Source organism: Salvelinus namaycush, chromosome 31 (genome assembly GCF_016432855.1).
Source record: "Salvelinus namaycush isolate Seneca chromosome 31, SaNama_1.0, whole genome shotgun sequence".
In the NCBI taxonomy this organism is placed as follows: Eukaryota; Metazoa; Chordata; class Actinopteri; order Salmoniformes; family Salmonidae; genus Salvelinus; species Salvelinus namaycush.
The window spans coordinates 30,731,278-30,745,847 of record NC_052337.1 but is presented as its reverse complement, the minus strand read 5'-3'; the positions used below and the strand labels follow the sequence as shown (position 1 = coordinate 30,745,847).

Genomic DNA, 14,570 nt, shown 5'->3' with positions numbered 1-14,570 from the left:
ACAAAGCAAAAACAGGTTTTTGTAAATGTTTGTAAATGTATAAATATTAAAAAACATAAATACCTTATTTACATAAGTATTTTGACCAAATCATGGTTTTAGTCACCTCCAAAATAGGACGTTTTGAGTGAAGTGACAATGTAAAATGTGCTATTTTTATTTTTATATGCACCCTTTCTGTTTTTTACAATCCATGATCTTGTCTGTCTAACTGATGATTTATGGTGCTTCAAGACAACTAAGAACTCTGGGGGAAAAAACGAGGTCAAATCATGACATCAGTGATTCTCAGGTTGGAAAGTGGAGCTCTAGAGAGTGGCCTGAGTTTCCGACTTGGAATTCTGAGTTGGATGAACTTTGAAAATATGATCATATATTTAAAAAACATATGTAAACGTGACATACATATTAAAATATATGATCATATATTATCATATATTTTAAGAACATATATAATAATCACTTTGAATCTGATTTTGCCCGACCTCAATTCAACCTATCAGAAAACCGGGCTTGCCTATCTTGGTAAGGGGCCGGCCGTTGCCCACTGATCAGCCAAAGGCTCATTAGAGATTGGGGCAATGGGTAAGGTTATGGACGTCACCAGGATGCTGAATAATATACATGATAATAAGAACGGTGCGTCCCATCAGTGGGTGTGTCCCCTTTGGTTATACGCCCACCGTTTCCACTCAAGAAGAGGCGGGTGATGATGATGTCATGTGGGATGCGGTAGCGCCATTTTGAACTGTCTGTGGATGGTGGGTGTCGGAAGGGTGGGAAGACTTGTCGGGGAGGGTGTGTGAGTGAACAAGCCAGAACGTCTCGGTCTCACGATTCAGTTTCTTCATTTGAGAAACCGCTTGCACGAGTCATAACCTGACAAACAAGCCCGGGAATCCCTCTAGCCATGGCAGGTAAATTGAAATAGTAACATGTTAACTAAAGAGCTGCTAGTAAATCTACCGGCGGTAATAGCGTTAGCTAGCGACCTTAACCAGCTAGTTTGCTAGTTATATACAATGCTGTATTTAGACGTATATGTACGTCTAGCTAACTCATTGCTAAAGCTAACTAACTCATGTGTCACTGGGCCTCACCAATCATCTTCGCTGGGGACGACCAACTTTACAGGCTAACGTTAGCTAGATGTGGCTAAGTTATAGTTAGCCCCACGTTCCTCTCAATCACATACTATTCATCGCTGTTATTTCATGGAAACTGTAACGTTAGCTACCTAACTATGCCAAATGCCATACTTTCCTTTTAGTGAGTTAGCCAGCCAGCCAGCCAGCCAGCCAAGTAGTATTTCTGGTAGTACTACTGGTAGCTAAATTATCCCTAATGTGGCACTGTCGCGCTAGCATGACCGGCGAGTTGAGCGGGAGTCTTGATGTGAAAGATGGTGGGGTGGGTGGATGGTGACTGGCTTCTTCCGAACGGCACTTTGCACCTGTAACACAACGATGTCCACCTTTAATGCCACACCACCACCATCATCGATTTAGCCATGAGTCACGGTTCTATTGCTGGATGTGGGCTTTGCTTTAATATTTATGTGTGCTTGAACATGAAGATTACCGTGCCATTTCCCTCAGGCTGGGATTGCATTGCTAGGTGGGCCAATAATGACTTGGCTGAAATCAATGCTAACCATCTATGACTCAGTTTATGCATGAGATTCAGTGTCTGCCGAAAGTATACAGCGCTCTAAATATAGAATTGTCTTCTTCCAGCTTCTATTGCAGTGGTTGTCTGATTTATTTTATTTAACTAAGCAAGTCAGTTAAGAACAAATTCATATTTACAATGAAGTCCAAACCCTAACGACGCTGGGCCAATTGTGCGCTGCCTTAAGGGGCTCCCAATCATGCCTGGTTGTGGTACAGCCAGGAATTGAACCAGGGTCTGTAGTAACGCCTCTAGCTCTGAGATGCAGTGCCTTAGACCGCTGCGCCTCTCGGGAGCCCTAATGATGGGATAAGGTATTACTTGTTGACAGAGGACTCCATGGTGCTTGTATCACTTTTTTGCAGAGGCAGATGACAACCTAGTTTAGCACTCTTACAATTGTGATCACTTGTAGTCAGCCAAGTTACATGCTAGATGTATGAGGTTTCCCATTGTCTTTTATTGATGGGACATTTAGGCTTCACTCTACATTGACAACATTCTAGTCATACCTGCTCCTCCTGCAGTTAAAACACACCCAACACATCCCAGACATGTTTTAATCAACAAATCTAACCAGTTCCATTGTGCAATAACATAAATCATTACTTGTGGAAATGTACAACTCAACCTGTTTCATTGTGCAATTACTGTTTATTATTATGGAGAACCTGTCGGGATACTATACCTGTAATAACCCAGCCAGAGAGCTGGGCTAGAACTAGTTGACCTGTTTCAGTGGTTATTTATACATCTCTGTGGGAAATGTCTATTCCTTATCCATTATATAATACTGTAGTAGTATTTCCCCAGTCTTGACCTAGTGTATGATGTTTGACGTTAACAGCTGTTGAGGGTGGCAGGTAGCCTAGTGGTTACAGTGTTGGGCCAGTAACCGAAAGGACGCAAGTTCAGATATCCGAAACGACAAAGTGAAAAAGCTGTCAATGTGCTCTTGAGCAAGGCACTTAACCCTAATTGCTCCGGTGTTGCTGTTGATAATGGCAGACTCAGGCCTTGACCCCACTCTCTGAGGGTGTCTCAGGGGAAGTTGAGATATGCAAAAAACACATTTCCAGTAGGGCAAATAAGCACCCACCTAATTATTTATTATCTTAAGCTGTGCCAGAGGGGTCTCTCTTAACAAGTGTATTATCAAGAGACTGTGGAAGTACAGTCATAGGTCTCCAAGGACTCCTGAGGTCGTTGGTGTTCATTTTGACTGTTGTCAGTCCATGTAGTATCAGATGTTATCAAAGACAAATGAGCTTAATGCACAAGATGGGACCAAGACAGGTCATTTTGTGTCTGTACACAGAATTTTTCGTGGCAATAGTCAGGTCACTGTCAGATTTGTAACATAACCAGTCATGCAATATCTCGATCAGTAACTGTCATTCTGCCATTCAGGAGCTGGAGGTGGGAGCAATGACGTGCAGTGGTGCTTCTCACAGGTGAAGGGGGCCATTGATGACGACGTTGCCGAAGGTAAGGGCTCTTCACAGGTCATAGTGGCAGTAGTTGTTGCAGAATCATCATGGCTTCCTAGTATTTATTCATATTTCACAAATTATGTTGTGCTGGATAAATGGTACTCAATGCAACACGCTTGTCCAGTTATCTTTCATTCCCTGGCGGTCACCCAGGACTTCTCATCTCCCTTAATTTTACACTGCTACCCTCGCAGACAGTCCAGTGCTATGTGTAAGAGTGGCTGCATAGTCAATTTCTGACACACAATGGCTTGCTTGCTGCTTTCTTTTGTCCTGTGGCCTCATGCTGACACAGTCTGTCTGAACATCCAGTATGGTGCACTGTACGCTAGGGCTGGAAATTGCCAGGGACCTTACAATGCGATATTATCACGATACTTAGGTGCCGATAGGATATGTATTGCTATTCTGTATGTCTGCTGCAGAGGGACAAGAGAGCCTTGAGAAAATGGGTTTTGATAAGTCATGGAAATAAGTGCTGAAAACAAATTGGCTCCCTATTTAAAAAGAAGATGGAGAACAAGCTATGAAGGGGAAAACGCTGGCGTTTGTGTAGGCACAGCCAAGTAGTGAAAAAATAACATTACGACATTATCAAAATGATACGATATATTGTCAAATAATAACCGAGGCACACACACAGAAGTACCAGTCAAAGGTTTCGACACGTCTACACATTCCAGGGTTTCTTTATTTTTACTATTTTCTACATTGTAGAATGATAATGAAGACATCAAAACTATGAAATAGCACACATGGAATCATATAGTAACCAAAAAAGTGTTAAACACATCAAAATATTTTTATTTGAGATTCTTCAAAGTAGCCACCCTTTGCCTTGATGACAGCTTTGCACACTCTTGGCATTCTCTCAACCAGCTTCATAAAGTAGTCACCTGGAATGCATTTCAGTTAACAGGTGTGCCTTGTTCATTTGTGGATCTTCTTTCCTTAATAAGTTTGAGCCATTCAGTTGTGTTGTGACAAGGTAGGGGTGGTATTCAGAAGAGCCCGATTTGGTAAAAGACCGAGTCCATATTATGGCAAGAACAGCTCAAATAAGCAAAGAGAAACGACAGTCCATTACTTTAAGACATGAAGGTCAGTCAATGCGGAACATTTGAAGAACTTTGAAAGTTTCTCCAAGTGCAGTTGCAAAAACCATCAAGAGCTATGATGAAACTGGCTCTCATGATGACCGCCACAGGAAACGAAGACCCAGCGGTACCTCTGCTGCAGAGGATAAGTTCATGAGAGTAACTGGCCTCAGAAATTGCAGCCCAAATAAATGCTTCACGGCGTTCCAGACACATCTCAACATCAACTGTTCAGAGGAGACTGAATCAGGCCTTCATTGTCGACTTGCTGCAAAGAAACCACTATTTAAGGACACCAATAAGAAGAGATTTGCTTGGGCCAAGAAACACGAGCAATGGACATTAGACCAGTGGAAATCTGTCCTTTGGTCTGGAGTCCAAATTTGAGATTTTTGGTTCCAACCGCTGTGTCTTTGTGAGATGCAGAGTAGGTGAATGGATGCTCTCCGCGTGTGTGGTTCCCAATGTGACGCATGGAGGCGGTGGTGTGGGGGTGCTTTTCTGGTGACACTGTCTTTTGATTTATTTAGATTTCAAGGCACATTTAACCAGCATGGCTACCACAGTGTTCTGCAGCGATATGCCATCCCATCTGTTTTGCGCTATCATTTGTTTTTCAACAGGACAATGACCCAAAACATACCTCCAGGCAGTGTAAGGGCTATTTGACCAAGAAAGAGAGTGATGGTGTGCTGCATCAGTTGACCTGGCCTCGACAATCACCTGACTGCAACCCAATTGGGATGAGTTGGACCGCAGTGAAGGAAAGGCATCCAATAAGTGCTCAGCATATGTGGGAACTCCTTCAAGACTGTTGGAAAAGCATCATGAAGCTGGTTGAGAGAATGCCAGGAGTGTGCAAAGGGTGGCTACTTAGAAGAATGTCAAATATAAAATATAGTTTGATTTGTTGAACACTTTTTTTATTTTTTTATTTTTCTGTTACTATGTGATTCCATGTTATTTCAAGGTGTTGATGTCTTCACTGTTATTCTACAATGTAGAAAATACTAAAAATAAAGAGGCACTGGGCATATGGATGGCAGGAATCAACAACTAGATTAGCCACAGGGTGACATTTTCACTGGTCAGGGGGCCGGAACATGATTTACAAATCATTAGCACCAGTGACTAGATCAATAAAAATATAAAGTGGTCAGATTAAGCAGATGCTAAGCTACAGGACTGTTTTGCTAGCACATACTGGAATATGTTCCGGGATTCTTCCTATGGCATTGAGGAATACACCACATCAGTCATTGGCTTCATCAATAAGTGCATCGATGACGTTGTCCCCACAGTGACCGTACGTACATACCCCAACCAGAAGCCATGGATTTACAGGCAGCATCCGCACTGAGGTAAACACTAGAGCTGCCGCTTTCAAGGAGCGGGACTCTAACCCGGAAGCTTATAAGAAATCCGGCTATGCCTTCCGACGAACCATCAAACAGGCAAACTGTCAATACAGGACTAAGTTCGAATCATACTACACCGGCTCCGACGCTCGTCTGATGTGGCAGGGCTTGCAAACAATTACAGTCTACAAGGGGAAGCACAGCTGAGAGCTGCCCAGTGACACGAGCCTGCCAGAAGAGCTAAATTTGCTTCTATGCTCGCTTTGAGGCAAATAACACAAACATGCATCAGAGCACCAGCTGTTCCGGATGACTGTTATCGTGCTCTCTGCAGCCGATGTGAGTAAGACCTTTAAACAGTTACATTCCAAGGCCGCAGGGCCAGACGGATTACCAGGACGTGTACTGCGAGCATGCGCTGACCAACTGGCAAGTGTCTTCACTGATATTTTTCAACCTCTCCCTGACCGAGTCCGTAATACCAACATGTTTTAAGCAGACCATCGCATTCCCTGTGCCCAAGAACACTAAGGTAACCTGCCTAAATGACTACAGACCTGTAGCATTTACATCTGTGGCCATGAAGTGCTTTGAAAATCTGGTCATGACTCACATCAACACCATCATCCCAGAAATCCTAGACCCACTTCAATTTGCATACCACCCCAGCAGATCCACAGATGATGCAATCGCTATTGTACTCCACACTGCCCTTTCCCACCTGGACAAAAGGAACACCTATGTGAGAATGCTTTTCATTGACTACAGCTCAGCGTTCAACAACAAAATGCCCTCAAAGCTCATCAATAAGCTTACGACCCTGGGACTAAACACCACCTTCAGTAACTGGATCCTGGACTTCCTGACGGGCTGCCCCCAGGTGGTAAGGCTAGGTAACACTACCGCCACGCTGATCCTCAACACAGGGGCCCCTTAGGGGTGCATGCTCAGTCCCCTCCTGTACTACCTGTTCACTCATGACTGCACGACTCCAACACCATTACATTTGCCGACAACACAACAGATGTAGGCCTAAGCACAGACAACGACGAGACAGCCTATAGGGAGGAGGTCAGACCTGGCCGTGTGGTGCCAGGACGACAACCTCTTCCTCAACATGATCAAGACAAAGGAGATGATTGTCGAGAAAGAGGATTGAGCACGCCCCCATTCTCATCGACGGGGCTGCAGTGGAGCAGGTTGAGGGCTTCAAGTTACGTCCACATCACCAACAAACTAACATGGTCCATGCACACCAAGACAGTTGTGAAGATGGCACGACAAAACTTCTTCCCCCTCAGGAGACTGACAATGTTTGGCATGGGTCCTCAGATCTTCAAAAGGTTATACAACTGCACAATTGAGAGCATCCTGACTGGTTGCATCACTGCCTGGTATGGCACTACAGAGCCATGTGGAAGAAAATTTGCAAAACAAACATGGAAGAGTGACAGAGCACGGAGACACAGCTCGTACCTAAAGAGGGGCAACTTCGGTCTCATGGACGTGGTTTGGGTATGAAAAGTCTGACACGGACCAGAAAACCGTCCACTGCAAAATATGTCGCAGGCCGGTCCCGACAACAGGCTCAAACACCACTAACCTCTTTTACCACCTACGCGAGAATCATGTCAAACAGTACGGAGAGAGTCTACAGATGAGACCCAAAAATGTATAGACGACTGCTCAAAACAAACCCCCTAATCAGACGTTGCAAGTTCCTTTTGCCCGCAGCACACCATATGGCAAAGAATCACGAAGATGGAAGGAGATGACAGCTGCCGTTACAACTTACATCTGCAAAGACATGGCCACAATTTACATGGTCGAGAAACAGGGGTTTCATGAGTTGGTGCTAACACTCAACCCAAGGTACCAAATGCAAATTGATATGTGGCACACAATGCCAAAATAACATGCAAAACAGACGAGCCCTGGTTTAAAAAATATTTAATTATTTTGTTTAACTATAGTTGAAGTGTTTGTTTTCTATTTACCTTTTTAGATTTTATAAATTTTGTTACGTGCTTAATTGAAAAATGTGCAAAGGTTCTAAATAATGTACTTATTTGATTATTTTATTTGTTGAGTAATTCGAAGTAATAAGAAATAGGCCTTTACATGTGGTCATTTTATATAAAGTATTTATTCATTGAATTTACAGAAAATGTGCTATGTATCGTTATCGGGATATGAAATGACCTATATCGGGATATGAGATTTTGGCCATATCGCCAAGCCCTACTACAGAGGGTGGTGCGAACGGACCGAAACATCACTGGGGCCAAGCTTCCTGCCATCCAAGACCTCTATACCAGGCGGTGTCAGAAGGTCATAAAAATTGCCAGAGGCTCCAGCCACCCTAGTCAGACTGTTCTCTCTGCTGCCGCACGGCAAGCGGTACCGGAGCGCCAAGTCTAGGTCCAAGAGGCTTTTAAACACCTTCTACCCCCAAGCCATAAGACTCCTGAACATCTAGTCAAATGGTTACCCAGACTATTTGCATTGCCTCACCCCCTCTTTACACCACTGTTACACTCTGTTGTCATCTATGCATAGTCACTTTAATATCTCTACCTACATGTACATACTACCTCAACTAACCGGTGCCCCCGCACATCAACTCTATCGGTACCCCCTGTATATAGTCTCGCTATTGTTATTTTACTGCTGCTCTTTAATTACTTTTGACATTTTATCTGTATTTTTCTGAAACTGCATTGTGGGTGGGGGCATGTAAGTAAGCATGTATTCTGCGCATGTGATTAACATTTGATTTGATCACATCTCTATTAGGCGTGGGAATAGTTTGAACGGATTTCCAATTAAAATCACTTGGAGCTGATTTGCTGGTGTTTTTAGTCAATCCAACACCAACCAAAAAATCGGAGCTACCAAATAAACTCACTGGTGGCGATATTATCCATTTTCACCATTGTGGTTCTATATGTATTGTGATTCGATATTCCAAACATTGCTCAGAGGAACTAGAGTGTCTAATTAGAAAACAACAAGTTTTGATCAGTCATGGAAATAAGTGCTGAAAACATGTGGGGGTTCAGGGCATTGACAACGCGGTGTGTCCATGGCCTCCTTAAACACGATACACACACGCCCCCGGGTGTTTAGCCCACACTATGGCCTCCTGCTGCAACATTGAGCAGAAAGACAATGCTGAGAAAATGGGCAACAATGGGTTAAAGTGTCAGCTTTTGTCTACAAAGCCTCCATACTGCTGTTGGGGGAATGTGCTGCAGCCTGTAGGAACTTGGTTACTGATCATTGTCTGCTTTGGATGCCATCACAACCTCAGTGGAATACTATGGCCTACATCCACCCAGATACTCATCCAGCCCTAAGACTCCAGCTCCCGGATAGCCGATAGACCTCTAAACAAATTCAGTGCTAGTTACGTTAAATGCTAACTGCTGTCTCATGGATACAACCATCTGAAACTTCTCTCTGAATATATGTTGTGTTGGGTAGAATTTGTATTTTATTTAACTAGGCAAGTCAGTTAACAAATCCTTATTTACAATGACGGCCTAGGAACAGTGGGTTAACTGCCTTGTTCAGGGGCAGAACGACAGATTTTTACCTTGTCAGCTTGGGGATTCGATCTAGCAACCTTTCAGTTACTGGCCCAACGCTCTAACCACTAGGCTACCATATTTAGATTTTCTCATGACTTATAGAAGTCAAATCTAAATTAATTGCATCTGTTTTGTGTTCAGCCGACATCATATCTACCGTGGAGTTCAACCACTCAGGGGAGCTGCTAGCCACAGGAGACAAGGGTGGCAGGGTCGTCATCTTTCAGCAGGAAATAGAGGTAAGACTGGAAGTCCGGAAGTTTGGAGTTTTTGAAATCAACATTTTTATTTGCTTTTGAATGGAAAGGAGTTGATGTGGAAAACAAATTAAGCTAACATTTTTGACCCTCCCCTCTGCCTCCTGCATTCCTTACTCCTTTTTCTTTCTCTTCGTCTATTCCCTCTCTCCAACAGAAGAGTCAGCCACAGTGCCGTAGTGAGTACAATGTTTACAGTACTTTCCAGAGCCATGAGCCCGAGTTTGACTACTTGAAGAGTTTAGAGATCGAGGAGAAAATCAACAAAATCCGCTGGCTGCCCCAGAAGAACGCAGCTCAGTTCCTGTTGTCCACAAACGGTCAGTCGGTTTTCACTGAACTTTCACACGTGCATGCCATCACATCACTGAGCTTTGTTTATCTGTTAAATGTATTTATCCAGTCCTGTGTTCTGATTGGCAGACAAAACCATAAAGTTGTGGAAGATCAGTGAACGAGACAAGCGACCAGAGGGCTACAACCTGAAAGAGGAGGATGGACGCTACATAGACCCCAACACTGTCACTGCACTTCGAGTACGTGCTTAGCTGATTACATGCCAGGGGCTAAAGTTGGGGCCGTGTTCTGCGCAATCATGTGACAGTGCGATTTTTATTCTGTATTTTAAGCTCTCTAGAAACTATTGCACACACCAACAAAAAAATCTGAGGATGGTGCTGGACCAGCTGACACAGATAAAAGGGGAACAGTTTGATAAAATCCAGGCATGTCAAGTAATTGCTATTAAAAAAAAAAAAAAAAAAGGCCTCCCGGGTGGCGCAGTGGTCTAGGGCACTGCATCGCAGCGCTAGCTGTGCCACCAGAGTCTCTGGGTTCGCGCCCAGGCTCTGTCGCAGCCGGCTGCGACCGGGGGGTCCGTGGGGCGACGCACAATTGGCCTAGCGTCGTCCGGGTTAGGGAGGGTTTGGCCGGTAGGGATATCCTTGTCTCATCGCGCTCCGGCGACTCCTGTGGCGGGCCGGGCGCAGTGCGCGCTAACCAAGGGGGGCGGGTGCACGGTGTTTCCTCCGACACATTGGTGCGGCTGGCTTCCGGGTTGGAGGCGCGCTGTGTTAAGAAGCAGTGCGGCTTGGTTGGGTTGTGCTTCGGAGGACGCATGACTTTCGACCTTCGTCTCTTCCGAGCCCGTACGGGAGTTGTAGCGATGAGACAAGATAGTAATTACTAGCGATTGGATACCACGAAAATTGGGGAGAAAGGGGGGTAAAATAAAAAATAAAAAAAAACAGGGCCCTGGTTATAGTACAGAGAAACACTAGTCACTGTGGGTGTAGCCTATACCCTTAGCGCCTCACCCGCTGACTACCCTCTGTACCCTTGCAGGTGCCTGTGTTTAGACCCATGGACCTCATGGTGGAGGCGAGCCCTCGCAGGGTGTTTGCCAACGCGCACACCTACCACATCAACTCCATCTCCATAAACAGTGACCATGAGACGTATCTATCCGCAGACGACCTGCGCATCAATCTCTGGCACCAGGAGATCACCGACCGCAGCTTCAGTATCCTCGACCAGCTGTTAATTATAGGATGGTTGAGGGAAGGGACAGAGGGGTGTGTGTGTACGTTTACCCCCGATGTGTCCCAAATCTCTTCTCAGTAGGTGTGCTAGTCCCCCTTGACTCTAGCCCCTCCCAGACATTGTGGATATAAAGCCAGCCAACATGGAGGAGCTGACAGAGGTGATTACAGCAGCTGAGTTCCATCCACACCAGTGCAACACCTTTGTCTACAGCAGCAGCAAGGGCACCATCCGCCTCTGTGACATGAGGGCATCAGCACTATGTGACACGCACTCCAAATGTGAGTACCTATGATCAACAGGCACCTAGTGGCCACTGCAACCTCTGTATAAGGGGTTTTCACGTTTGACCATTATAAAATGGCTTGACGGAATTCACATCGCTGCATAGTTAGAGATGTGGGAATATCTTGTTTTCACATTAGATGTGGGGGGGGGGGGCTAGCTAGCACAGCAACATGCACCTTACTATCTCTAATAGCAGTTAACTTGAACTAACTTGACCTCTCCAGTGTTCGAGGAGCCGGAGGACCCCAGCAACCGCTCCTTCTTCTCTGAGATAATCTCTTCCATCTCAGACGTCAAGTTCAGCCACAACGGGCGCTACATGATGATCCGTGACTACCTGTCTGTCAAGATTTGGGACCTCAACATGGAGAACAGGCCCGTGGAGACGTACCAGGTGAGACTGGCAGAGGGAGTGTGGGGACTTGAAGTTTGAGAAAGTCAACAGGCTGTTTTAGTGCACGTTTTTATCAGGGACTGACCACACCTCATTTCCTGCATGTAGCTTCAGATAATGTCCACTAGGGGGACTCTAAGTCTGTTCTTGCCAGACTGCTGTGCTATCACACCCTGAAATGATAAGTTTTACTTTGAACTTATGTTGTAGGCCATTTCAATCATCTTAACCCTCCTATTCAGAATATTTTACCCAAAATGACTCATGAATACCGAGGTGACCGCTGAGGTTAGTGTATGTTACACCATGTTGATTAGCTCTGGCCTGTCTTTTTCCCTCATGGCAGGTTCACGAGTACCTCAGGAGTAAGCTGTGCTCGCTCTATGAAAATGACTGCATCTTCGACAAGTTTGAGTGCTGCTGGAACGGAAATGACAGGTTAACATTCATTGCCATGTTCTCAAATTGTATTCATAAAAATAACAAGCCCAAGGTTCTTCATTTCCTTGTTTTAATCCTCTCTCATTTTCCTTTCCAGTGTGGTGATGACGGGCTCATACAACAATTTCTTCCGGATGTTTGACCGGGGCCAGAGGCGTGACGTGACCCTGGAGGCGTCCCGGGAGGGCAGTAAGCCACAGCAGGTCCTGAAGCCCCGCAAGGTGTGTGCCGACGGGAAGCGGAAGAAGGATGAGATCAGTGTAGACAGCCTGGACTTCAACAAGAAAATCCTCCACACTGCCTGGCACCCTCAGGACAACATCATCGCCGTGGCAACCACCAACAACCTCTACATATTCCAGGACAAAGTGAACTAGATGTTTTCTGTGAAGGCAGACTCCACTACCTTCAGCCTTTAATTTTAGTCAAGAACAAAATGTGTGACAACATCGCCGTCAACAACAACTAACCTGTCATTGGACAAAACAGACTTTGCAATGTTTCCAGGTGTGGAAAACTGAAACTATATTCTTGCCCACCATCAGCCTCTGTGGCACAGTGATGCGTCACTCACCATGATATTGTTTTGGTGGTGATGTGCCAATCTGTGCGTCGCCTGCCCAGTATCGCCCAGCCCCAGGGCAACATGGGAAACTCGTTTAATTTATATGTATGTCTGACATGCACAATTTCTTTGAAGGGGAGTCGAGGGCTAGTAAAAAAAAAAAAAACACGCCGAGAACCATCCCTGCTCCTTCAGCACCTCTCATTGTCTGGTGCCATAGTCATGTTTTTTTATTAGTCAACTGCCAAACTGTTCTGTTTTAATTCAATTACAAGAACTGGTGTTCTGTTTCTATTGTTTCTCATACCACATACTTCTCCAAGAGCCTCCATCTCTTACTTACACACACAGAAATATTCAGACACATTTATCAAAGAGCCTAGCTGTTGGTGTACTGCTGCACCTCAGGAACAGTCTAAAACATCTACTCAGAGCATGTTGTATGTAGTATGACTGGTCCTACACTACATGACCAAAAGTATGTGGACACCTGCTTGTCAAACTTCTCATTCCAAAATCATGGGCATTATTATGGAGTTGGTGCTATAACGGCCTCTGCTGTTCTGGGAAGGCTTTCCACTAGATGTTGGAACATTCAGCCATGAGCATTAGTGAGGTCGGGCACTGATGTTGGCTGTTTACGCCTAGCTCGCAGTCGGCGTTCCAATTTATCCCAAAGATGTTTGATGGTGTTGAGATCAGGGCTCTGCCGGCCCGTCAAGTTTTTCCTCACCGATCTCGACAAACCGCAACTGAATGGACCTCGCTTTGTGCACAGGGGCATAGTCGTTCTCCAAACTGTTGCCACAAGTTGGACGCACAGAATCGTCTTGAGTGTCATTGTATGCCGTAGCGTTAAGTTTTCCCTTCACTGGAACTAAGGGGCCCGAACCATGAAAACAGCCCCGTCCATTATTCCTCCACCACCCAACTTTACAGTTGGCATTATGCATTAGGGCAGGTAACATTCTCCTGGCATCTGCCAAACCCAGGGTCGTCCATCGGACTGCCAGCAGGTAAAGCGTGATTCATACTCCAGAGAACACGTTTCCACTGCTACAGCGTCCAATGGTGGCAAGCTTTACACCACTCCAGCATTGCACATGGTGTTCTTAGGCTTGTGTGCAGCTGCTCAGCCATGGAAACCCATTTCATGAAGCTCCCGACGAACAGTTCTTGTGCTGACGTTGCTTTCAGACACAGTTTGGAACTCGTGAGTGTTGCAACTGTGGACATACGATATTTACATGCTTCAGCACTCGGCAGTCACGTTCTGTGAGCTTGTGTGACCTGCCACTTCGGCTGAACCGTTGTTGCTCCTAGACGTTTCCACTTCACAATAACAGCACTTACAGTTGACTGGGGCATCTCTAGCAAGGCAGAAATTTGACGAACTGACTTGTTGAAAAGGTGGCATCATATGATGGTGCCACGTTAAATCACTGAGCTCTTCGGTAAGGCCAATGTTTGTCTATGGAGATTTGCTCGCTGTGTGCTCGATTTTTATATACCCGTCAGCAACGGCTGTGGCTGAAATAGGTGAATTTGCTTATTTGAAGGGATGTCCACATACTTTTGTGTGTGTCTGCACACACTACTAGATCTATAACCAGTCTGTGGCCCAGTGAGGACTCCTTACATCTGCTTGGGAGAGACTTTACTGAGTCTTGCAACCAAGGAGTTCTTGCTGTGTCTCTTTAAAAATAAATAAAAAATCTTGGTTTTCTGTTGTCAAAGAGACACACATTCTGAGATTTGTCATATTTATAAATGGAACAAATGTAATATCCGTTTTATTCGTTTTCTTTAAGGTAAAGTGAAATCTCTTGATGCGTTTTATATTGTCGGGAGTATCCCCTTTTTCATACCTC

The 14,570-nt window shown here is 45.1% G+C and overlaps 1 protein-coding gene across 1 annotated transcript; it reads left to right on the top strand.

The window, feature by feature from the left end:
• Positions 1-776: 776 nt before the first annotated feature.
• LOC120025876 (serine/threonine-protein phosphatase 2A 55 kDa regulatory subunit B alpha isoform-like) lies at positions 777-13,648 on the top strand. The gene is made up of 10 exons (XM_038970586.1): positions 777-917; positions 3,082-3,159; positions 9,354-9,451; positions 9,627-9,789; positions 9,893-10,005; positions 10,814-10,991; positions 11,128-11,292; positions 11,524-11,693; positions 12,040-12,131; positions 12,232-13,648. The coding sequence occupies exons 1-10, from the start codon at positions 911-913 to the stop codon at positions 12,509-12,511; spliced, it is 1,344 nt and encodes a 447-aa protein (XP_038826514.1). The 5' UTR covers positions 777-910; the 3' UTR covers positions 12,512-13,648.
• Positions 13,649-14,570: the final 922 nt, after the last annotated feature.